Below are 26,322 nucleotides of genomic sequence, written 5' to 3'. Positions count from 1 at the left end.
CACTGCAAAGTTAATTCGAAATAACAGCCATTATTTCGAATTAACTTTAATAGCGTCTATATATGCAAACCGCTATTTGGAAATACATTCAAAATAGCAGAGCCCTTAATTTGAATTTGGTAAACCTCATTCTACGAGGAGTAACGCCAAATTCGAAATAGGTATTTTGAATTAAGTGCTGTGTAGACACTTAATTCGAAATAAGGGGCCTCCAGCCCTTCTCAGGGAGCCCTGGTGGCCACTCTGGGCACAACCAGGAAAACTTACTCTCCTCTCCCCCAGCCCCGGAGCCATTAAAGGGGTAGTCCCTGGCCACAGCGCCTGTGCCAGCTCCAAGCCTGTCAGCCCAGAGCCAGCAGTGGCCACCGGGGCCCCTGACTCAGTGGCCCCAAAACATGAACCAGCAAGCCACTGGCAGCCAGCCCTCCACCACTCCCCAGGAGCAGTCTGCCAGCTCCCAGGAGCCCGACAAGGACTGGAGAAGGCAGGCGCCTTTCCGGTCCAGGGTGGAGATCGTGGACCTTATTCAGGTTTTGGTGGGATGCCCCCATCGTCCATGATCTCCACACTAGATGGAGAACGCAGACGTATATAGCAGGATAGCTGCCAGCCTGGTTACCAAAGGCCACATGCGAACCCAGGAGCAGGTTAGCATGAGTCAAGTTGGTCCAGTGAGACCCCCAACCCTGAGCCCTGAGCTTCCCCTCCCCCTTCTTCCTCTTGCTTCCCCCTTCCAGCTCCGTCTTCCCAGGTTTCCCCCTCCCCTCTCCCACCCTCTCTCTTCCCCTCTCCCACCTCTTTTTCCCAGGCTCCCCAGAGGTTCAATAAACCCAGTTTCTATTTTTGAACATACGTGTCTTTTATTTGACATCAGGAAGGGGGGCTAGGGAGGGGTAAGTGGAAGGACGTGAGGGAGGAATGGGGCACGAGCCCCCGGTGGGGAGGACCGGGGAGGCTCTGAGGGCTCCTTGGGGTGGACGCTCTCCCGCAGGGCCTCCTGGATCCTGACAGCCCCCCGATGGACCCCCCCGGATGGCAGCCTACAGCAAGTGCAGCCAGGCTGATGGCAATGACCCCACGAGACGCACCAGCATGCCCAGGGGCAGCTCTGGTTCCGTGTGGCCGAGTGCTGTGGTGTCCCGAGTGCGGGCACTCAGGGCACTCCAAGACAGGACTGCTTTGCTGTCCCTCATCGAGGTAGACAAGCAAGTGGGGAACCTTGAGAACTGTCTGTCCCTTTAAGCACAGAGCTCACTTACCCTCAGGCAGCAGCCCCACACACTAAGTCCTAACCTGATGCCCTGCCGGCACTGGTTCCAGCCAGCCTTAACTTCGGTTCAGGGTCCACTCAGTGTAGACATGCTATTTCAAAATAGTTTTTGTGTATAGATGCATTATTTCAAATTAGCTTAATTCAACTTAGCTATTTCGAATTAAGTTAATTTCAAATAGTGCTGTAGTGTAGACATACCCTTACTCTCTCTATACCTCAATGTGGATAATAACACTCCCTCCCTTGTGCGGCTGTTTGGGGGAATAAATACACTCATGACTGTGAGAAACCCACATACTGCAGTAAGTGGGGCCAGACCGCTTAATTCTTAAGTCATTGGCCCGTTTTTCTTTCAAACAAAGACCACACGCTCTCTGCTTAGAGACATTTTCGCTTTTTACACTTAATACTCCATCACCTAATGCAAAATTTAAAAATGTCTCCATAGTGTAGCTGGTTTTTAATAAGTGCCCTGTTCCTCACTGGATTTAGGGGACAAAGGCTATTTTCTTTCTATAATAAGATTCTGATTAACATTTCAACATTTCTTCCAATAAGAACTTATCTTGGGACTACCAACTCATGGGGGGATATCACTCTATGATAATGAGAAACACCAGCTTGTTCATGGAGATGGGGATGGATGTAATTAGCCAGCGTTTGCATGTTCGCTGGATAATGTACCATCCCTGTTCAGATGAAGTGAGAAAAAAAACGAATGTACAGGTTGAACTTCTCTAGTCCAGCAACATCTGTGGTCTGGCATGATTTTAGTTAGCCGCATGTCCACATTTCATGGACATGGCCAAGTTTCCCGTGGTCCCATAAAGCCGCCAGTCCTGGCTCTCACTGTTCTGTGCTGTTATTTAGCTCTAATTTACCCCTTAAATATCTTCTAACATCCCAGTAAGCAGTGGAAATGTTGGTAATGTAGCCAGACAATATTGGCCTTCTGTGGTTTGGCAAATTCTTTGGTTCGGTACCAATCAAGTCCTGAGGGTGCTGGACTAGAGAGGATCAACCTGTAGCTATTTTAAAAGTATTAGATGACTAGACCATCCATATCAACCCCAAATAGTAGATTATTTCCCTTCCAAACACCCACAAAATGTTTCAGTTGCAATTCCAGGACACACAAGTGTGTGAAAGATCAAAAGGTTACTTACCAGGAAACAACTGCTTGGTTGGTGCACTGAGTTGAGCATCTTTTGTTACTCGAAAAGCAACATCTGCGCCTTTTGAAGATCTTCTGCTTGTGCAAAAACCTGTTGTTTTCGTTATCCCTTCGGGTAAATTATGAAAATCTAATACCTTCAAGAGATCTGCAGGTTCCGCTGCAATAAGAAAAGAGGAGAAAACCAGAATTAGCAGGCAAAAATAATCAGCGTTTGCAAAGATCCATTATAACATCACTAATCATCAATATTCATTTTAAAACATATGGTTTTTCCTGATAAATGTATAGCAACTATATTGCTAGTGCCATCTTCAATACTAGAATGCCAGGGTGTTGGCTTGAGATGCTAATTCACTGCAGAAAGGAATAGTTTAGGCACGTATATGCGCATAAGAATTGTATCTACACTCACGCTAGTTAGCTAATGCGTTTATCGATAGCCACGCTTCAGCTGTTTACTGATCATGGTAGAGAAGAGTTTCAGTCAGGTATTTAGAATCTAAAGGAATCTCCACTGCATCGGTGGTGTTGCTTGGATGCATATTCTGTGCATCCTCAAATCTGGAGAAAGACTGCTCCCCATGTCAGCTTGAAGCTGGATTCCAAAGGGCTGATAGAGTAGTCTCTATGGCCCTTGGACCTGCTCAATGACTTATCTCTTTAGGGCAAACTCTTCCCCTGCTTCATTTCTCTCCTTGCCAAAACCTTCACTTATCCCTCCAGTGATGGAGCACAAGGATCCACATCTCTCCCAGAAATTCCAACCATCACTCCCTCCTACAATGACCTATCTGGCCTTCCACTGCTGTGACTTAGCACCCAACAAAGCCAGCAGCTGCTAGAAGGCTAGCAAATGTCTGTGGGTGCTACTCCTGAGCACACTTTCATAAGTGTAACACTAGTGCTGTAGGCATTTTTGTAACCACTTCAACTAGGGAAAATGTAACCCACACACCTAGGCTGTGTCTACACTGGGCCACTTATTCCGGGAAAGCAGCCGCTATTCTGGAATAAGCTGCGAGCTGTCCACACTGGCCCCTTGAATTTCTGGAAAAGCACTGATGATCTACTGTAAGAAATCAGCTGCTTTTCCGGAAAAACTATGCTGCTCCCGTTCGGGCAAAAGTCCTTTTTCCGGAAAACTGTTCCAGAAAAGGGCCAGTGTAGACAGCCCAGTAATCTTCCGCAAAAAAGCCCCGATCGCGAAAATGACAATCGGGGCTCTTTTCCGGAAAAGCGCGTCTACATTGGCCACGGACGCTTTTCCGGGAAAAGGGGTTTTCCAAAAAAGCATCCTGCCAAGGTAGACGCTCTTTTTCCGGAAATACTTATAACGGAAAACTGTTCTCTTTTAAGCATTTCTGGAAAAAGGTGCCAATGTATACGTAGCCCTAGTGAGGTTCACTGTCCCATGCAGTGGCACCTAGACCACAGCAATAGCTAAGAACAAGAGAGATCTACCATACAGGCGGAAAGCCAGCTGGCTTCTAGCCCAAAGGGTAGAGGCTTCTATACTGTGGTCCCAGGTTCAAATCCACCTGGGAGTGGTTACAAAACACATGGCATTATAGATTTGGTTAAGAAACCCGAAACTCAAGTCAGATTTGCCCAGACCCACAAAGCTTTTTGGTTTTGAGTTTGTCAAGTCAATCACAACTTGGTTCCAGGTGAAGATTTCGGGTAAGTTTTGTAAAGCTGAAATGTGTGTACACAGAGTTTGAACAACCTTCTAGTGGTCGTTTAAAGTGTAATACAAGGAACCCTTGGTGGAATACATTATCCAGACGCATGGATCTAGACTTTATAAGGAAAAAAGACATGCTATCGTGTCAGCAGCAAATCTCAGGTTATTGATCCTTTCTTATACTCAGAGAAAAGTCCTCTATGTGTATGGTGTACTGAAAGCTTTGGTTCAAAGTGAAACTCAGGGGTGTGAACCTTGCCAAGCGGAGAGAAATGTAAAAAGGTTTGCAAAGAGCCATACACCTGAAAGCATAATGGGTGGGAATTGCAAATGCGTCCCACGCCGGCCTAAATCTATCCCTGATGAAGTCAATGGTAAGACTCTCACAGCTTCCAATGAGAACAGGGCTAGGCAAATCCTGAGTGTTCCTGGAAATCTTCTCCCATGCTTTGTACAGCTCCAAAGGAAATACTCCAGACAGTGGGCTTGGAATGGTACAGGTTGGACCTCCCTGGTCCGGCACCCTTGGGACCTGACTGGTCCCAGAAGAGGGATTTTTCTGGCCCCCCCTCCGGTCTTCCCACCCCTCCCAGCCCAACTGAGCTGCATGCCAGCTCCGGGGCGCCCTCTCTGCTGCAACACACCCGGACTCTCTGATCCTGGAACATCCATCGTCAGGCCGGAGCACAGATGTTGCCAGTCCAGAGAATCCCAGATTTTAGAGGTGCAACCTGTAGCAGCAATACTGCACATTTTGGCTCTCTGAAGGCAATGGAAATTCTGCTCTGTGTCTGACCCTACACTTAAGCCAAGCATTGCATATAATTCCCTTTCTTAATCAGATCTCACCACCAGCCCTGCAATAACCACATGTTCTGACCTCTGCTCAGCAAACCCCTCAGGCTACTATTACTCAATCATGGTCATTAATAGAAAGGATCTGAGCATTACAAGACAAAAAATGTCCCATTACTGACTATGCTGGAAAAACTCCTTTCTTGTTTCTCTCCCCTAGCCTGGAGCCTGCCCCTTCAATTGTGAATTCAGAGAAAACTATGCAGAACAAGCACCTGCGCTGGCAGGGAGGCAGACTGCAGCAGGTGCGCATACCGCACAGAAAGCATCACCGACGATGGGAGAAAGGCTTTCTTAGTGCAATATAAAACAGCCCGGAGCACGACCTTCCATGGAATTCACTGCCTACAGTCTTGTGTGCAATAATGCACCAGAACCAGCAATGGAATCATTCCTACTAACAACATGAAGCACAAAGTCTAAGTCCCTGACAGGTCTTTAACCTACCCCTCATTAGGATCACATCTGCATTTGCATTTGCTTTAGCTAAAACCTTGAAAAAAGAGCTAATGGAAGGGTTCTGTATTGTTTGCAAAGCAATCGTTCCTAGATAATTGGAGGTTGGTTTGCATCCAGACGTTAGGTCTCGAAAACAACAGTAACATAGCCTGCATGATGCATACTGCTAACTGGGTGTTTTTTACATCTGCAGCCGAAATGGCATTTCCATTTACTAAAATGGATAATCGGCATTTCCAATACATTATGGAGAATTCTGACCCAACACTCTGAGCAAAAAGATGACAAAAAGATTAAATCTGCCCCCCCACACATACACACACACAACTCAGCAAACCTTTGGCAATGTCAAGAGTACTTTCAGCTTAACAGCCTCATGCAGCCTCGCCAAGACAGTCTATATTTCAGTTTTATTCTCTGAGCAAATTATTTTCCCAGAGGAAATATTTTCATCGAACCTCAAGGATGCAACCAAGTATCAGATGCATAGCTTGATATTGACCTCCTAAACAATGACCTTAGGCAAACTGGCACCCAGCATCCAGATATTTTGAAACTGTCTGTTGGCCGTGATGTATATGGCTATGAGTGCCAACTTTTTACTTGCTCAGGGAAAGATCCAATGATAATACAATTATTACCAACAGCCAGATGTGTGATAGCTCCTTGTCTGGAAGTGGCCAGATCTTTCAACATTAGCGATACAGAGAAAGGAAGCATGGGAAATCCACGCAGTAGGAGGAATTGAGAGAGAGAGAGAGACAGAGAGAGAGAATGAATGTACTTTACACCAGAATCAAGTCTATTTTATAATCCTCAGTTACCACTTTGAGAATCTGAACAAAATGAATACAAAGATAATGATAAGAGATTGGCAAATAGGCCCTGTAAATGGAACATATACAGGTTCTGAATGGATCAAATAAGCTAATATTTACAAAGTTTGTGTGGGTTAATAATAACAACATATACAACTTTTAATACTTTTTTCACTCCGAGACAGAAATTAGCCCCCTGTGTTTCTGGTATCATGGTAATACATATAAATGATGTCCATGCTTCAGAGTAGCATACAAATGGAAATTGACAAGATGACAAATTGAGGCTAGATCTACCCTACAGAGTTTTTGCTCAAAACCGGTTGGTTTTGTGCAAAAACTCGCAGCGTGTCCACACCTCAAGCACGTTTTTGCACAAGTAAAGTGAAAGAACAGAGGGGTTTTTCCGGTGTAGGTATTCCTCCTTCTACGAGGAATAACTCCATTTTATGCAAGAGCTCTTGCACAAAAAGGTGTGTGTGGATGACAAACAGGGTGGGATTGTGCAAAAAAAAGGCAATCGAAAAAAGGCCAGGTGCCCTGGTGGCCATTCTGTAAATAGCAATCAGAGTTTCCTTTCGAGAGAGCGTCCATGCGGTCTGGATGCTCTCTTGTGCAAAAGCACATCACTTTTTTGATGCACTTTTGCAGTGCGTACGCCCTCTTGTGCAAGAAGTTTTTACGGAAGATCTCTTCTGCAGAAAGCTTCTTGCACAAGAAGCCTGCAGCGTAGACATAGACAAATAGAAAAACCCCACGCCCTCTTCTGCCTTTCAGAAATAAGTATGTTAAAGGGGGTGAGGATGTTAGTTGAAGCTTACTTTATAAACTTCTTATAAATGTACGAATTCATTATTAGATCTTCCAAAAATAATTTAATCCATTCTTAGAGGTTATTTGTAGAGTCCTGCCTATAAAGTCCTGTTGCTTATAACATACAGGAAGTCTATAAAGACTGGTAGAGTAAATAGGTGTTAACACCGTCTCTAATGAGGTGCTTATAACCATCTACATAACACACACCTACTCCTGTCTATACAGGCAGTCCCCGACTTACGTCGGATCCGCACTTACGAACGGGGCTTTCTCGCCGTTCGTAAGCTGCTCCGGTGCCCCTGGTCTGCTGGAGACCAGGGGCACCGGGCGGGTTCCCGCGCCTCTGAGGCTTTGCCAGAGAGCAAAGCCTCAGAAGCGCGGGGAACCGCCGCTGCTGCCGCTTCAGTCTGGGTGCCTGTGGTCTGCTGGGGACGGTCCCCAGCAGATCATAGGCACCCGGACTGAAGCCGCACCCACGGGGGGGTCCCGCGCCTCTGAACTGGAAGGGACCTTGAGAGGTCATCGAGTCCAGTCCCTTGGCTTCACCGCTGGAGGAAAAGCACATCTAGCATGTACAGTGTTTCTCCCAAGGATGTGACAGTTTAACCGGTTAAGGTTAACCAGTGTTGGGGGCTGGAGCTCTGGTCTGCCACAGGCCTAAATGCCCCACAGGCTGGGGTTACTCTGACTGGGACCCCGGAGCAGTCCCTGCTTGTGGGGGGGCGGGCATTCCAGCCTGGCAGGACCCTGCTCACCCCTCCTTTAACAGGTTAACTGGTTAAACAGTTGTTAGCCAATTAAACAGGATTTTATATCCCTAGAGCAGGGATGGAGAACCATTTTTGGCTCAGAGCCACTGACCCACAAAATCAATCGGGGGCTGCACAGAACTGAGAAACAAACCAAAAAACCCACCCCTCACCAGCGTGGGCTCCCCAATGCTAGGGGGGAGCCCTGAGCCTCTGGGGCCAGATCCAGGCAAGCTGGGGGTTCCATCCGCTCCCCAGGACTTAGGTTCCCCACTTCTGCCCTAGAGAGAAGGTATCTGTTTGTAATGACTATAAAATGGATTATTTTGTTGAGGCAGCTGGACACCCAGACAGATCTCATGACTTCTGCTCTCCACTAACTTCCCAGACTGACTAAGGAAAGCAATTTGTGTGCAGCACTGCACCGAACGGTCAGCAGCAAAGAGGTGCATAGATCATCAGGAACAGATTTGAAAGGGCTGCAGAATAATGGTCACACTTAGGGTACGTCTAAACTACATGGCTCCGTCGACGGAGCCATGTAGATTTGTTTGTTTGGCAAAGGGAAATGATGCCGCGATTTAAATAATCGCGGCTTCTTTTAAATTTATATAGCTGCCGCGCTGAGCTGACAAACAGCTGATCAGCTGTTTGTCGGCTCAGCGCGCTAGTCTGGGCGCTCCCCTGTCGACATGAAAGCCTTTTATTGACCTATCCGGTAAACCTCATCCTACGAGGCATAACGGGGAGGTCGATAAAGGGCTTTCAGGTCGGCGTGGGAGCGTCTAGACTAGCGCGCTGAGGTGACAAACAGCTGATCGGCTGTTTGTCGGCTCACCGCGGCAGCCATGTAAATTTAAATGAAGCCACGATTATTTAAATCGCAGCTTCATTTCCCTTTGCCGATCAGCCTAATCTACATGGCTCCATCGATGGAGCCATGTAGTTTAGACACACCCTAACAGTCCATCTGGAGCGAGTGGCACCTCCCTGCATGGCTGGAGCACTAGCTCCGCCCTGTGCCCCTGTAGGGGTGGGGGTGAGCCTTGAGCCTTGCCGACCCACTGGCTGTAGATTCCCCACCTCTGCACTATGTGTTTGTACAGCACCTTGCACGAAGCAGCTTGAATTTCAGCTGTGGTCTCTAGCCAGTGCCATGGTACTAAAAGTAATCTTAAGGTATGTCTAGACTACATGGCTCTGTCGACAGAGCCATGTAGATGAGTTTACTCGGCAAAGGGAAATGAAGCGGCGATTTAAATAATCGCGGCTTCATTTCCCTTTGCCGAGTAAACTCATCTACATGGCTCCAACAACGGAGCCATGTAGTCTAGACACACTCAGAGTCATCTCTTCATCCAACATGCAGCATCCAAAAAGTCAAGTAAAACTGATTTTCGTGGTAGTCAACTTACTAAACTGGCTGACGTGTTATGGCGAATGGAAAGTGCAAACTGACAACTAACTAACTAACCCCTTTTCCCTTCCATTTTTAAAGGGACTCCCGCGCCATTCAAATGCTGGGGTTGCCACGTACATCAGATTCTCCAGATGACTGGCTCGGATGGATCTACGCTTTTCTATTCTCTTCTGTAGAACAGAGATGATAAAATTAACCAGCCTCAAAAGGCTGTTTGTAAGGCTCAAATCTTTTATGTTCAGAAGGCCAAACTGGCAATCGTTCATATAAATTGGGAAGGAGACCTGCTGGGTTGGAGATCGCCCCCACTAATTGTTCCTGCTAATGCAAGGGGTTAGTTCCAGTGGCCGCAATGCGCCAGGCGTCACATGGGACTAGAAGTGAAGGCAGTCCTCCTCTAATAGACACCAAAGTAAGCAAACAAGATAGACCAAAAGTAGAAGAACGGGAGGATGAAACCCACTTCACAGTTGCGAGACAGGAACGAGGAAGAGGAAGCGACTTGCCATGGTCACACAAGGAGCCACTAGCTCTCAGATCTTCCACTCCAGAGCTAGAACCATCAGACCATCCTGTCTTTTAATGGCCTTTAAAAACGACAGGAGCAACCCAAAGTGGCATCTGGAGTGAACGAAAGCTTCTGTAAGCAGCCATCATGATAGCTTTTATCAAAAGCTCATGCTTGCTGCCTATTTGCTAGGAGTGCCGGTGTCAAGAGGAGTGTTCATTACCTGGAAAGCGTTCAAGGCTCTCTGGACCATTAGTAGACACAATTAAATATAACCAGAAAGCAAGGCAACGGGGACCCTCCCACGTTCAACAGAACACGCGCCCTTGATGTGCTGATCAAAAATGGGTTTCCTTTGAAATGGAGAGCATGAACATTCCCTTTGACTGTTCTCTGGATGCCACTATTTGGAGATGCATTTACAGTGCCCTGTCATCTGTTCATCAGTCAATCAGTATACCAAAGTCCCCCAACAGTGAAAGGGATTTGTGTTATTGTGTTACAGAAATAAGGCTCCAATCAAGTTTGGCTCCATTGTGCTAATGGCTACATACATACAGAGCAACAGATTATACCTGCCCCAGTACCATGATCTTTTAACCAGGCATATTGCCTATCTAGGGCCCAGACTCTAACAAGTACTACTGTATGGTTTAAACATGCCCCTCCTCACACCCATAAAGCCCACGGTATCTTCTTACCCTCTAGGTAGATTCCAGGTGCAAAGTGCAAGGTGCAACTAACAACAATGGAGCAAAATCACCTTTGATGTAATTCCACTGACCCCAGTAGTTATTTATGATACACTAGGACCTTAGTCCGAAATAACTCCCCCTTCCCCCAGTTGAATTTGTAAGCGATGCATCAACATTACAAAGCCCATTACTCCAGAATAAGGGGCTGTGGAATTCAAACTCCGTAGCCATAGAACCATAGCATCATAGAGCTGGAAGAGACCTCACAAGGTCATCGAGTCAAGCCCTCTGCCCAAAGCAGGACCAACACCAACTAAATCAACACAGCCAGGTCTTAGTCAAGTCAGGACTTAAAAACCTCTAGGGATGGAGATTCCACCACTTCCCTAGGGAACCCATCCCAGTGCTTCACCACCCTCCTAGTGAAATAGTTTTTCCTAATATCCAACCTAGACCTCCCCCACTGTCACTTGAGGCTATTGTTCCTTGTTCTGCCATCCATCACTACTGAGAACAGCCTCTCTCCATCCTCTTTGGAACCTCCCTTAAAGTTCCAAATCGCCCCTCACTCTTCACTTCTGCAGACTAAACAAACCCAAATCCCTCAGTCTCTCCTCGTAGGTCATGTGCTCCATCCCCCTATTCATTTTGGTTGCCCTCCGCTAGACCCTCTCCAATGTGTCCACAGCCTTTCTATAATGGGGGCCCAGAACTGGACACAGTACTCCAGATGTGGCCTCACCAGAGCCGAATAAAGAGGAATAAACACTTCTCTAGATCTGCTGGCAATGCTCCTCCTAATGCAACCTAATATGCCATTAGCTTTCTTGGCTACAAGGGCACACTGTTGACTCATATCCAGCTTCTCATCCACTGTAATCCCCAGGTCCTTTTCTGCAGAACTGCTACTTAGCCAGTCGGTCCCCAGCCTGTAACATTGTTTGGGATTCTTCCATCCCAAGCGCAGGACTCTACACTTGTCCTTGTTGAACCTCAACAGATTTCTTTTGGCCCAATCCTCTAATCTGTCTAGGTCACTCTGGACCCTATCCGTGCCCTCCAACATATCTACCTCTCCCCCTAGCTTAGTGTCATCTGCAAACCTGCTGAGGTGCCATCCATCCGCTCATGCAGGTCATTAATAAAGATGTTGAACAAAACTGACCCTAGAACCGATCCTTGGGGCAGTCTGCTAGAAACCGACCGCCAACCTGACATCGAGCCGTTGATCACAGTCCTGCTTTTCATGCGGAATAATGCTATTCCCGAACTTGTCACTCCAAAATAACGTTAGTGTGGACTCTCTGGTGTCACTAATTTGAACTAACTGGCCTCCAGGAGACCTACAGAAGCTCTCCAGAGTGTTTTCTGGAGCGCTGAATCCAAGGTAGCACATCCACATTAACAGAGCCTGCCTCGGGCCACATTCATTTCTTCTCCAGAGTGAGGACACGGAATTCTAATGTGTAAAATTGGGTGCCCAGAAGTGGAGTGTAGTAAACTCAAAATAATCTAGCGTAGACGTGGCTTCAGATGCCACACGACTGTCCGTTGCCTTGAAATAAAGTTTATATGGTGGATAAGCCTAATGCTACTGTAACCCACACACTACCTCTCTGCACAGGGGTGATCTTCACCCATGACAGCATCCTTCAACATCCACCAACCAGAAATTTTGTTTCACTCTGCTGTGGGGGCCCGCCCTAAACAAAACTGAGAAATCCAAAGGCAGCCCCTGGCAACAATTCCTATGGAACCAAAGAGAGAAGGACAGTGAGTGGCCTGGATCAAAACTTTATGGTGTATTTATTAGATCTATGACACTGACATTGGCCTTGATGTCCCAAGTGAATCAGTGACAGACTGATTTTTTCTTGCTTTTTATGAATAACATTTACAATACTATGCAACACGAAACACAAGATCATGCTTTCCGTCGAGATGGAGCCAAACCAACAACTAAGCTTTTGCCCTAAAATCTACCGGGCTTTTTATGTACATAAAAAGGGCCATAAACATCCCCTGCTTGTGCAAGAGGATGCAAAGAGCAGAAAGATATCCAGACTGGTTGCTCTCTTAAATCAGGGGAAATCGGAAGTAACTAGGGATGGGAAAGGTTAATGGGTGGGGGTTAACCTGTTAAAGGCTCCAGTTACTGGTGGGGACTGGAGCAAGCCACATGGAGCTCCCCCGTCTGCAGTGGTGGGCGGGAGGACAGGCGACTGGTCCATCCCAACGTCCCCACCCATCTTCCTTTAATCGGTTAACCAGTTAAACATTATGGCTACGTCTACACTGGCATGATTTTCCGGAAATGCTTTTAACGGAAAAGTTTTCCGTTAAAAGCATTTTCGGAAAAAGTGCATCTAGATTGGCAGGATGCTTTTCCGGAAAAGCACTTTTTGCGGAAAAGCATCCATGGCCAATCTAGACGCACTTTTCCGCAAAAAAGGCCCAATCGTCATTTTCGCGATCGGGCCTTTTTTGCAGAAAAGAAATCTCTGCTGTCTACACTGGCCCTTTTTTGGAACAGTTTTCCGGAAAAAGACTTTTGCCCGAACGGGAGCAGCATAGTTTTTCCGGAAAAGCACTGATGATTTTTCATGAGATCGTCAGTGCTTTTCCGGAAATTCAAGCAGCCAGTGTAGACAGCTGGCAAGTTATTCCGGAAAAGCGGCTGATTTTCTGGAATAACTTGCCAGTGTAGACACAGCCTATGTGTAACCGGTTAACCAATGAAATGGAATTTTCCACCCCTAGGAGTAACTGTACTGAATGCTGAATGGGATTACACTGGCTTGGGTTTAAAAACTGGCATAAACGAGAGAGGAATCAGTGTTATGAGGATTACTTTGTAGGATGGCCGTGCCTTTCCAGATCCCTCTCTGATCAAGGCGCCATTGTGCTAGATGCTGTAGAGCAGGGCTACTCAACTTTGGAAGCCCCAGGGGCCACAATGATACCCACAGCACATGCCGAGGGCCGCAACTTAAGTATGGTTGCATATACATGCAAACATATATGCAAATATATGCAAATAGCTTCTTTATCTCTGATGGATATGAATACAAAGATGAAGGCAAGACTACCCAACACGCAGGCCCCATTTAAGTCAGTTCTGCTGATATTAATCAAATGCAACAATGACCCGATTTCCACCCATAGGACAGCACTTTTAATGAGCAATGACAGTCCAGGAATTTAACTACTAAAACTCATATTGACAGAAGGCCATTCTATGGACTAATTTTTTGGTTTGGCTCCCACCCACGGGCCGCATATTGAGCCCCACGTGAACTCAAACTGCATCATGGGCCGCAAACAAACAGGCTGCAGGCCGCATGTTGAGTAGCCCTTCTGTAGAGCCATGAAATAAGGTGCTGTTCCTGCACCAAAGAGTCTCCAGAAGGTGCAGAGGAAGGAAGTTTTATTTCCAGATTTTTACCTCTGAGGAAATCAGGCAAAGGGTGACTGAGTATTTCCTCAAGGTCACCCTGTGACAGAGATCGGAATCAAACAAACACTCCCATGTCCCAGGCCAGGACATTAACCACCAACCTTCCTGGATTAATTAGGCCCCTAATTGGTTAATTACCTACTACAACCGGGGTGGCAGGAGCTACTGTTACATGAGTAACTCCACTCTTTAGGCTACAGACATGCAAATGTGCACACTGCCCTTTTTCAAACAAGAAAACTGAGAATTATTTACGAATTATTCAGGGAATCAAGAATTACTTAAGAAAATCAAGTAGAGTTGATGCCAAACACTATTAAAGCACAGTCCTTTGACTTCTGGCCTGCTGGTCTGAATATAGACTCCAGCCAAAATACAAGCCGTTTTCCTGCCACACCCTGGCAGACAGTAATCCCCTGTAACCCTGCAAAACCACCAGCTGTAGCTTAGTAGCAGCACTTCAAGGCAGATCAGAAAAGAGGCTACAACAACCTATAAAGGAAACCAAAGTCTCATTAAAGTCTGACTGTAAAAACTGGAACATTATGAATCCACATGGCTGGCTGTAAACAGCACCTCCAGCACATTTGGGTTGTTAATAGCAACCTTTTCTCCTCCTTGATTGTACTGTAAATATAGTTCAGGGCAGGGAGAATGTCTTGAACTAATTCTGATCCTTCTGGGCACATGCACTAACAAGGGACTTTTTCACTACACGCTGGAAGTCAAGAAGTAGGACGCAGACAAACTCTCACGGACCCCTCCTTGAGCTATGACAGTGAATGCCATTCATTTAGCTGCACAACCATCCAGCTTTGCTCAGATAAATGCAGGTCTACACTACAGAGGTGTAATCCCATTTCATTAGCTAACCGGCTAAACATTAAATTTAACTGGTTAACCGATTAAATGGAGAGGCAGTTGGAATGCCTCCTGCCCACCATAGGCCCGGCGAGCCCAGAGCAGGCCTTTGCCCGCAGCTGGTGGGGGGCTGGTCCCGCCCCCACCGGTTAACCGTAATCGGTAAGGATGCCGTTTACTGGTTAACCCGTTAACCATTAACATCCCTAGGCTATGCACAGGTCTGATGGGGGAAGCAAAGGGCACAGTTTTCTCAGAGCCTGGAGAGCCCATGCCTCCTGGCCATCCCTGCTGCCACAGTTACAGTAGAGACAGACAGAGCCACAGGCCCTTTATATAGCTGCTGGAACATCCCAGAAGGGGCGTGGCTTTAGGCAGAAGAGGTGGGGCCAAGCCAATCTTGCTCTGGGGCTGTCAGCTCCCCTGTCTACACAGGTAACAAGGGGAAAAGGAGTACGATAATAACAATGAGTTAAACAATGAGCCTGTACCTAGGAATATTATTATTATTTATTTCTATTGCAGGAGCAGCCAGGAGCCTGTCCTCATTGTGCTAGGTGCCGTACAGACACACCACAAGAAAAACTGTCCCCGCCTCCAAGCAGCTTACAATCTACAAATCAGTGCATTCAAATTTGAAGTCAGTGGGAGCTTTGCTGAGCTAACCACAGAGGAAAAGTTGTGTTGGGACTTGAAGATTTGATCCAGCGGCTTTCATCGCTGTTCATGCGAGACAGACACAAGTGCTCTGGAGTCTCGGTTTGGCCAGTGCCTGCAACGTGAGGATGCCGATCCAATCTAGCCGACACTCTTGGATTGGCAAATATGTGCTGGAAATCTTGGGGAAAGAGGCCTTTCTTATCCTAGGCTCCCTGTGCTGCCTCCCCTCTTCTGCCAATCTTCTGGGGTACACACAGAGCCAGGAAGCACCAAGAAAAATAAGAGGGGTCAGTAGCCACTGAAACGCATATTGGTTCTCAGAACGGGTTCATCTGAAATTCGGAAGGGGTGAGGTGGGGTGGAGGCCTGAGTGATCACTCAGATCCAAATATCATCCACCCATCTCCGCTAGACACAGCTCTCTGAAGGCCTGGGGCTGATCCCACATACATCAGTGTGACAGCATTGACTTCAGTAGAGCCAATCCTGGTTCACATGAGTATAACACACATCAGATCCCAGCCTATCTGATTTTGTATCTTCATTTGCTGACACAGCTTATGCCCCTGGCTTTCATGGCGGCAATCGCTTGTCTCTCTGCTTTGGCGGGAACGGTGCATTTAGGGGGGAGGGGCATTTCTACACTTTCTAAAACTAGTGTTTCCACCAAGAAATGGCATCCCTTCGAGCCCAAATTCGCATGGACATTTCCCAGTTCTTTTTGCGTCTCTGACCACCACCACTGCGGTGCCTGTAGCTTGTGACTGGAGGAAGTGAAATGGTGCAAATCAGAATCCGTTTCGAAACCGAGGTAAATGTAATTTTCCCAGGAGTCAAAGGGAGTTAAACGCTATTGAAATTCAGTGGAAGATGGGCCTTAGGGTGCTTTCCACTTGCAGCAAACAATATTTTATTGGCAGCTTTTACCTGTAATATTCAGTTTTAGTACCTAAAACTAAGCAATTTGACAGGCCTTTTTACCAAGTGCTAAAATACAGAACTCATTTATAACCTACTTGTGGGGACCAGTGACACCCAACCCCACCGCTCCCGGGCCTGAAAAATAACAAATGTACCAGTAACCAACCACTCCACAAGTCTCTCTCCTTTATTTTTCTAGGCACAGAATTCAGACACATAATGTCCCCCAATGCCTATCCCACAAGGACAGGGATTATATCAGAGGCTGAATTTAAGACTTCAATTATTGGAGCCCTGAGATATTAGTGACTACCCAATCATAGAATACTAGAACTGGAAGAGACCTCAAGAGATCATCAAATCCAGTCCCCCTGTCACGGCAGGACCAAGCACCATCTAGATCATCCCGATAGACGTTTATCTAACCTGTTCTTAAATGTCTCCAATGCTGGAGATTCCACAAACTCCCTGGGCAATTGATTCCAGTGTTTAACCACCCTGACCGTTAGGAAGCTTTTCCTAATGTCCAACCTAAACCTTCCTTGCTGCAATTTAAGCCCATTGCTTCTTGTCCAATCATCAGAAGTCAAGGAGAACAATCTTCTCCCTCCTCCTTGTGACTCCCTTTCTAGGTATTTGAAAGCTGCTATCCTATCTATCATGTCATGCTATAATTTCTATTGGCTATTTGCTGGCATTGGTTTTTTCTTTGGCTTTGTTTCCCACCCATACTCTCCATGCAGTCACCCCTACAAATCCATTTTCCTGCTGCAGCAGCACACACTACCGTTTGGGCCAATCCCAGGTGCTTAGAAATCATAAATCCCCAAAACAATCATGAGCTCATTTTTAAATCCCAGGATTCTTAAGCCAATAATAATACATTCTGGGGGGGATTCAGTTTCCGTCTCAAGTTTTTAGGAGGGTCTTATTTTCCGACTTTGCTCCATCCACGTGGGCAAGAATGTTACTTTTTTCCTTTTCTGATGGATGCTGAGATAACACATGGCTCCAGGAACAGGGGGTTTAAGCAAAATTATCCACCAAATGTTGAAAGACTTGGATACAGTCACAAGAGGTGGCAACGCCGCAGTGAGGACCTGCATCAGAACGATCTCGGTTCTACAAGGAACACTTTTAAATAATGTCAAGCTAGATTAATTTCTGAAATAAAACAAGGCCTATTTAGCAATGGAGAAGAGCTGCAGCTGCTAGGAATTTACCCGCCAGGAGATCTAAGAAGCCAGGTGCTTACAAACAGGGTACACAGGGTGTGTTTAGTCACAGACAAGTTCTCTTTCAGCACAAAGGGACTCATCTGGAAAACCTATTCCAGAGCACGCTTATTAATTGTCCAGTTCATTTCATTGCTGGTGAAAGGTTCTGGCTTGACATCCCAGGAGATCAAAGCCATCTGTGTAAGAACATTTTGCAGTCATGAGAGAAAAAAACTTCTGCCTACCTCCAGGGTTGGCCTGGAAGGACTGTCTGTCTGGTTCATAGGACAGCTGAGTGTTCCTGTCCCAGTCTTTTGGCTGAGTCTGCCACCCGCTTTGCCAATTAATGCCAAAGGCGTTGGTTTTTGGTTGAGGTGTTTGTTGTTAAGAGAGGGGCAGTCTATTGGGAACACACCTGAAATCCTCACTTCCCTAAAATTCTCATCTCTTGTTTAATATCATTCATATTATAGTGTATACAGATTGCTTGTTCCACACCATTTGATGGCACACAGCATGGGATATTCCCAGAACTAACCTGTGCATTTTTAACTCACATCCACCAAAGAATGAAATTAGGAATCTAAAGGGTTAACTGGCTAACCAGTAAGCATTCACCTTACTGGCAAGCTTATCAGGGTAACTGGTTAATCGGCAGCCTGGCCCAGCCGGCACACCAGGCCCTGCTTAGCCTGGGCAGAGCAGCACTCCCACCGTGGGATCCTAGTTAACCAGTTAAATATGCCATTAAACTGGTTCACTTTTTTAATGGGATTTTCTTTCCCTAAATGAAATAGAGCTTGGTTTCTCCAAACAGTTAACAAGAACCCCACAAAGGCAAGAGAAAGGTGGAGTTCTCTTCAGTTCCAACGCCAGTTCTTGCCTGAAAGTTCCAGAAAACTGTTTCTCAGCCAGTGGGTCGTGATCCCAAGGGGGGGGTCATTAAAGGCAACTGGGGACTCGCTGGCGTCCTGGGGCACTGCACATTTTATTACAACCTAAAAACAATTAGATCAGCACCTCACACTCCCCGCGCAGCTTGACCTTTCACAGTCACCTATTCTCTGTCCGCCTCGCAAACCACACCCCCAGATCTATGACGTAGGCTTAGCACTTTTCATGCTTACTTTTTACGGGGTTGTGACACATGTTGTCTTCGAATAAGGAGTCACCAAACTCTAGTGACTGAAAAGCACTGCTCAATCTAGGCCAATGCATCCTTTACTTACTAAGAGCTGCAGGCTATATATATTTAAAAAAACACCTGGGACTTTCTTTATAGTAGTAAATAATAATCATAAGTAGGGTTGCCAACAGCCTCCATGGGTGCCTGGGTGGGTGGGGGCAGTTCCATACTCCTGAAAGGGGCGGGGCCTCCAGCAGAAGGGGCGGGGCCAAAGCAGCCAACCCTCTGCACCACCTGGAGCACCCCATTTTGCCCTCCCCACCCCCACCCCCCCCCGCCTTAGAGCTGCCAGGAGTGTGCATTGCAGTGCTCCAACTGCAAATTAAAATGGGCCCGAGGCTCCAGCTACTGCTGTCACAGTAGCAGTTGCAGTAGCCGCTAAGAGCCTCAGTCCTCTTTGACTAAATAGGCACCGAGGCATCTGCCCCTTCTCTCTGCACCCCCACTACCTGCGGGCCTGATCATAAATGATCAAATGAATTACTTTGATCTTGCATATCTCCTTCCATCCCAGTGTCTCAAGCATTAGAACAATGGCTAAGTATTATTACTCCCATTTTATAGATAGAGACAAGTAGTAGGGAGAGATTAAGTGTCTTGCCTAAGGTTGCTTAGTGAGTCAGTGGCAGAGTATGGAAAATAATCTAGGCCTCCCAGCCCACTTCTCCAACAGTTAGCTAGTGTGTGATATTGCTGTGCATGCAAGCATATACCCATTGCCATTTTGTATCATCTCTCTGCCTCATCAACTTCCCATCTCATTTCAAATCTTAATTGGAGGCAGATCTTTTCTCCCTGACAGATACCTCTTAAATCATAGCAAATAGCGGAGGGGCACAAAAATTAACTTTTTTGTGTGTGTCATTTAAAACCAGAAAGGAGGGAAAGAACAAGAAAGAAATGGTGCAAGCAAGAAATGAAGGGCCAGATTGTGATCCAAGAGACCCCAGTATAAATTCAAAGTCCTTTGATTTCAGTGATGTTGCTCCAGATTTTCACCAGCACTGAGTTCAGATTACAGCCCTCAGAGCCTGAAGATATGGCTCCGAGACTCTGCTACTGATTCACTATATGCCTTTAAACAAGTCACCAAGGGTATATCTAGACAGCGGCACTATTTCAGGATACGTCCGGTATCCTGAAATAGTGTTTTCCATGTCTTAGCAACAAGCCCGTTATTTCGAAATATATTGGAAATATTTTTGCTATTCCGACATCCCGGTAAACCTCATTCCATAAGGATTATGGGGCTTGTCAGAATAGCGGTCTCTTTCGAAATTTGGCACTGTGTAGACAATCTCAAAATAAGCTACGCAATTTGCGGAGCTCGAATTGCGTAGCTTATTTTGTTGAGCTACACGGCGCTGTATAGCTGTTCCCTAAGAACCAGGTATTCAGCTGGTATAAATAGATGTAGATCCACTTACTTCAGGGAGCTGTAGCGATTTAACAACCAAATCCCCAATGGCAGTAACATGTCTATTTCTCAGTTCACTCATCTTTAAAAAAAAATTAAAAATAAAAAAAGCTAACGCCTCCTCCCCCAAAGAGTGTGATGGCGATTCCTTAATTTGCATTTGCAAGATCCTTTGAAACTCTGACCACAGGTACAAAGTATTATTATTCAATTTTAATTCTACGACCTTTTTACTCTGCATGAATGACATTATGCACTGCACAGCTAGCGTGCGGCATCCTCTCTTCAAGCAGCTGGGAAGGGGCTCACAATTCAGTCTCAATGCAGAGGGAGAACTGCTTCACAGACACAGACGAAAGAGGCATTTTTATGTCTTTCAAAAGGAAAAGGTGCTTAAACATTCCCGGCCTCTCGGCGGTGAGAATCCAGACAAGACACTTTGCAGTGCAGCATCAGAGCAGGTCAAGATGCAGGAACAGCCAGTGGTCACTCAGCATGCTCACCCAAAGCTGGCACACACCACCAGAACGAACCCTCGAAAAGAAAGGGATTCAGACTCCAAAGTGGCAGTCGCTCACACACAGAGCCGAGCTAACAGAGTTCCCTTTGAAGTACGGGCTTGACCAAATGAGATTGTTTTGGGTTTTTTTAAGGGAGAGATCTGGAGGGGTATTACTCTGCAGGGGAAGAGGCATGCTAAAATTCCTGTTCACGGACAAAGCTACTGTCAGGGCAACATATTGAACACCATAGAGCTCTGCAAGGAAGCCAGCTAAAACAATTGAACAGCCAGAGCAATGGAAAGGAATGGACTCCCCCTGCCCCTCATGTTTTCTTTATTTTTTTAAGGGTGAAGAATTACTTTTACAAGTTTGTTTGTTAAGCACTGAGTTAATAAACCCCAAATTCTTTCCTAACATTAAGGCTAGGTCTATGCAGCAGCGTAGTTTTGGAAAAACATTGGTCATTCCGAAATAAAACCCTGCGCGTCTACACAGCAAGCCTGTGATTTCGGAATAAATTCTTACTCTGACGCCTGCAACCCTCATTGTTATGAGGAGTAAGGGAAGTTGGGGGAAGAGTGCTCTATTTTGAAATAACTGCTGTGTAGGCAGCGCCAAACATCAAAATAAGCTACTTTGATTTAAACTTTGCAAGTAGCATAGCTCAAGATGCGTAGCTTATTTCGAGTTTAGCCCTGCTGTATAGTCGTGCCTTCTCAGATATAGTTCACTGCCTCCACGATTCAGTGATAGAACCAAATACAGACCTGGAGTAAGCAGGAGCATTTGAATTCAATACTGTTCTAGATAAACGCTTCAACAGATGCTTTAGATTGGAGGGGAAATGACTTAAATCCCACCATCGTTAGCCAGATTCTACAGTTTTGAGATCCAGGTAAGTACCGAAACAGACAAGAGACACACCCACTCTGGTTGAAAATCCCTTTGAATGTAAATGCTTCTCTTTGCATTAAGGTTGTGCTTAGCTCTCTCTAGTTCAGGACTTATCTGGAGCCTGTAGGCCAGCGGTAGGTAATCTGTAGCCCATGGGCCGCATGCAATATTCTAGGTGTAGCCCACAGGACATTCTGTTTACTGGTGTCCGCGCCCAGGGACCCATCTGTGTCCTGTTTCTCCGACAAGTGTTACTAATGGGCCATGCACATAAAGCCTGAGCACGTGAAGTGAGCATCATGCCAACTGCACGCAACACTGACCGTGACAGCTGTGTACGCCCATTGCAACCAAAGTGCGGCTATTGGCACACACGCCACAAATTTCAGGCACACCAGCAGAGTCAGCAAAATTACCCTCTCTCAGGAGACCATCTTGGTGACGATACTGAGTTGAAGGAGGGCCGTTCACGTGGGCCACTCACTAGCTTACCCCATCACTCATTCATGCCCAGGGGATGTAGACTCATTCATGCCCAGGGGATGTAGACTCATTCATGCCCAGGGGATTTCAACATTCACTCACTCTCAAGCAACTCGTTAATAGGGATGTTAGAGAGCGACCAACTGAATATTGTCAGTCACACAACTATTCGATAGCCCCTGGGGGTGGAGCTGGCAACCAGTGTGCTCTCAGCCCTGCTACCTGGGAGCCCCCCGGTGCCCCATGCTGCTGCCTCTGTATCAGAGACAGGGTGACAGGCCAGAGCCGGTCCGCAAAGGGAGGCGGTTTAAAAACCAGCTCCCCACACAGACTGGATCCTGCCTCTAATAGAGGCAGCAACGCGGAGGGGTCAGGCGGCTCCCCCCTGGCACCGACTCCTGTCTGCTCCCCCTTGCTGCCTCCCACAGAGCCAGTACACAAGGAGACTCTGCTTAAAAGCCAACACGTATCTGCTCCCACCTCTCCCCCTCCCCCCCCCCCCGGTCTGGGCTGCTGCCTCTGATAAAGAGGCAGCAGTGTGGGGGTGGGGCAAGTGACTTGTGGGAGACAATATGCATGGGGAATTGTCTTGAAAGCCAGGTCCCTGTGTGTACCGGCTCTCGCCTCCCCGCCCCCACCTATGACAGACAGGCAACACGTTGCGGGGGGATGTGTGTAGTTAATAAGATGAATCGGTTAGCTTATCGGTTCATTGGGTATTCTCCTATACTATGGCATCCCTACTAATCAAACGCCCAGCATCCTGACCTGATTCTGAGCCACATTTCTTTAACCATTCCAGTTTGCAGGTCAACCAAAGGAGATGAGCAAAGCTGCTAAATTGCAAGGCAGCGATCTTCGTAAGACAGTCCGATTACCCCTCAGGGGGACCTGTTATCGCAGGAGCCATTTGGAATTACTCAGCATTCCAAAAAAGGGCTGAATTCAGTCACCCATGTCGCCAAAGAAAAAGGGGACTCAGCACCCCTTTTCCTGTTACCACAACTTCAATGCTCTCCCCTCTTGGGATGCAGTCCAACCACCATCGGGCCAGAGCCTCCGATGGTGCAAATCGGCACAGCTTCCGTTAACTTCAACAGAGCTAGGCTGATTTCTGTCAGCGGGACCCCGCTGAGTCACATCGTCATTGTGGGATTTTTAAAAATCCCAAATATTCCCACTGTGAACAAAGCAATTCATTGTGAGGCCCGTCAAGCTCGAAGGAGAGTTTGCATAATCCCCAAGGAAAAGAAACACTCAGGGGCAGCTACGGCCGTGGTTCTGTCCTGCTGGAATATATTACACGCCATGGATAACGTGATCTTTGTTTCATGGGGGTATAAATCATCTGTACAATCCTCAATCCTCGCAGTGCCCAACAAAGCAGCAGTGTAGCTGCGAGCCCAAAGTAGGTTCTCTGCAGCAGAATTCAATCAACTCATGGGCGACTCTAGCTACAAATGCCACCAAGGACTTGGCTCTAAAGACACCCTGGTTGAAAAGCAGAGAGGCAAGTGAGACTCTGGATGAATTCCTGGCCCCATTTTCATCCCGGAGGGAGAAGCCAGTCACTTCAATAGAGCGAGAGTTGCGCCCTTTCTCTTTCCCCCATGTTTTTGTGCCCCGTTGTCACCCCACACATGGCCCTGCAGGTGCTTGGGGATGTTCCCTCATGTGCCCGTACCACAACGAGGGGAAGAAAAGAGCGGCCAAGAGAATGTGGCACTGGAGCACTTCTAACACAGGACAGTGACCGGAGGCCCCCCATTTCCTTAGGGCGAGCGGCACAGCCAATGTGGGCACAGACGGGCTCCTGGAAGGGTCAAAAACAGGGACCAGGGTCCTATTCTGATCTGTTGGTTGCGTGGGACCTACGAGCAGAGCTCCCAAATGTAGGCTGAGTGGGAGCTCTCCTCCGACCTTCCTGTATGGCAGAACAGGAGCCATGCCTCCTTCTATACCATGAACGCTTCAGTCTTTAGCCAGGAAGGAGGGCAAGAAAGGGCTCGAGTGATCTATCCGTCACTCCTACGCCAGGAACAGCCTCCCACTCCATGCACGCCAAGTGCCCTCTCATAAATCCCTTCTGAAATCTCACTCTCCAAACTCCCCCGGGTGCTTCCTGTCCCTGCTCTCAAGGCCCACTCCCGTGGGAAAGGGCTCACAAGCAGAGCGTCTGAGCCCATAGCGAGGGCAGGGGCATGTTCCACGGCGAGGGACCTCCCACAGGGGCCGGGCCTAACGCTTCCCAGGAACCTGGCCGAGGTGGAGAACCACGCAAGTGATTCCAAGAGACGAGATCGGTCACAGGGATCACACAACCAGCAACCTTCCCCTGCGGCGCATCACCTGCCCGGTCCTGTTCCCAGGATCCAGATGCCAACTTCCCTGGGTACACAGAGGATGGGGCCCTGAGGAGATTTCACCCAGGCTACTGGCAAAACCAAATCCGTTTGGCACAGGGGAACACAAGCCCGTTTAAGGCCAGCTAACCCCCTCCCTGCCTCTAGCCCCCCATCTCTATTGGAACGTCCCCAAGGGACACTGGTCAGTGTTAGGGGATACTCTCCGGGCCCACATTCTGTCAGCAAGGTCAAAAGAATGAGGTGACGCCATAGCTCTGCAACCCCATCTTCAGGGGCAGCGGGTGTCATAGGAAGGGGAAGGCCTTGCCTTCCCAAACCGCCAGCCTGGCCCCGCCCACGCTCTGTCCCCAGAATGCCTACTGTAGGCGTACTGGGGGCAGAGAGTCAGTGCCCCCCAAGTGCCGATTCTCCTTGTGCTCCAGGACCAGGGAGGCTGGGGATGTGTACTCTGAGGCCGGGGAGGCTAGGGACACGTGCTCTCCTCCCTCCTGGTGGTGCTGGGGACAAGGAGCTGGGGCCGCTCGTCCTCCCACCACCCCGTGGTGCTGGGCAGGGGGGCGAGTTGGCTCCTGTGGGGCGTGGCCTGGGCAAAAAGGGTGGGGGCGAGGATGGGTGGGCCCAGTCCTACCTTCCCACACCGCCCATGGGCTTTGCTTCTGCCAATCATCTCCACAGCACAGCCGGGGACACTTCACATACCTTCCTGCCCACGGCCTGGCCCCGCTCTGCTCTGAACGGAAGCCATGCTGTCTCCAATTACTGCCAGGCCTAGGATTCAGCCAGCCAAGACTGGGGCACCAATCTGTTTTTCTTTCCCTGTTCCTGCCTTCTTTTTTCTGTTCCCCAGCCATCTGGACTGTGCGCGCCTGGATCCGCGTGACATTTATGGCTCTAGCTGGCTTCCGACCCTGGCACGTCTCAATGCAGCTGAGAGTGGCTGGGACCAGGGGGCTTCCACGTACGTGCTGCTCAGGGATTTCGGTGGCATGGGTCTCTCTCCGGCTTACTCTATAACGAGCCTCTAAAACTTGGCTTAAATACAGTTTGAACAGCAATTGTGTAAGCAGCCCAGCTATGGTACGTGCATGGGCTGTGGGTGAAGGTAGGGCTGGGGGAGGCAAGCCCTGAGCCCCATACTCAGCCCCACCGTTTTTGCCCAGGCCACGCCCCATAGAAGCCAACTCGCACCCCCCTCATCCACTCTCCATCCCTAGCACCACGGGAAGGGAGGAGAGCGCGTGTCCCTAGCCTCCACTTCTTCCTCACAGAAGCCAAGCTCTCACCCCCACAATGAGGTGGAGTGGCACACGGCCCCAGCCTCCCCGACCCCAGCACCATGGGGAGGTGGAGGCACAGCCCCCAGCCCCACAGCATGGGAGGAAGGCGGATGCAAATCCCCAGCGTGTGGGGAAGGCAGGTGTCTGAGGCAGCCACACTCCATCCCCAGTAGGACTGTATCTACACTGACACGATCTCGCGCAAAAGCAGCTGTTCTTGCACAAAAACTTGCTGCCTGTCTACACTGGCCACGTGTTCTTGCGCAAGTAAACGGACGTTCTAATGTATGAAATCAGGGCTTCTTGCACCAGAACTCTGACGCTCCCGCTCAGGAATAAGCCCTTTTGTGCAACTGTTCTTGTGCAAGAGGCCAGTGTAGACAAGCAACACGAATTTCTTGCGCAAGAAAGCCTGATGGCTAAAATGGCCATCAGAGCCTTCTTGCGCAAGAGAGCGTCTACACTGGCATGGATGCTCTTGAGCAAAAGCACATGCCAGTGTAGACGCTCTCTTCTGGAAGAGTTTTTGCGTGAGAACGTGCCGGTGTAGACGTAGCCTAGGTGTTCTGGGGGCGGAGAGTACAGATGTACGTAACTAGTCGACTATCCGATAAGCGTGGGCTTAT

The 26,322-nt window shown here is 48.0% G+C and overlaps 1 protein-coding gene across 2 annotated transcripts in view; it reads right to left on the bottom strand.

Moving 5' to 3' along the window:
* Nucleotides 1-26,322, bottom strand: part of COL5A1 (collagen type V alpha 1 chain) — a 317,689-nt gene that overhangs the window by 233,397 nt on the left and 57,970 nt on the right. For both annotated transcript variants that reach the window (XM_075905279.2, XM_075905278.2), the window contains exon 2: nt 2,440-2,607. In XM_075905279.2, the coding sequence (XP_075761394.1) occupies nt 2,440-2,607 (168 nt within the window). The remainder of the gene's footprint in view (nt 1-2,439; nt 2,608-26,322) is intronic.

The sequence above is a fragment of the Pelodiscus sinensis genome, chromosome 23 (genome assembly GCF_052426305.1).
Source record: "Pelodiscus sinensis isolate ZL-2025 chromosome 23, ASM5242630v1, whole genome shotgun sequence".
NCBI lineage: Eukaryota > Metazoa > Chordata > Testudines > Trionychidae > Pelodiscus > Pelodiscus sinensis.
Note: the sequence above shows the minus strand (reverse complement) of the source record. Positions and strands in the feature narration are given on the sequence as shown.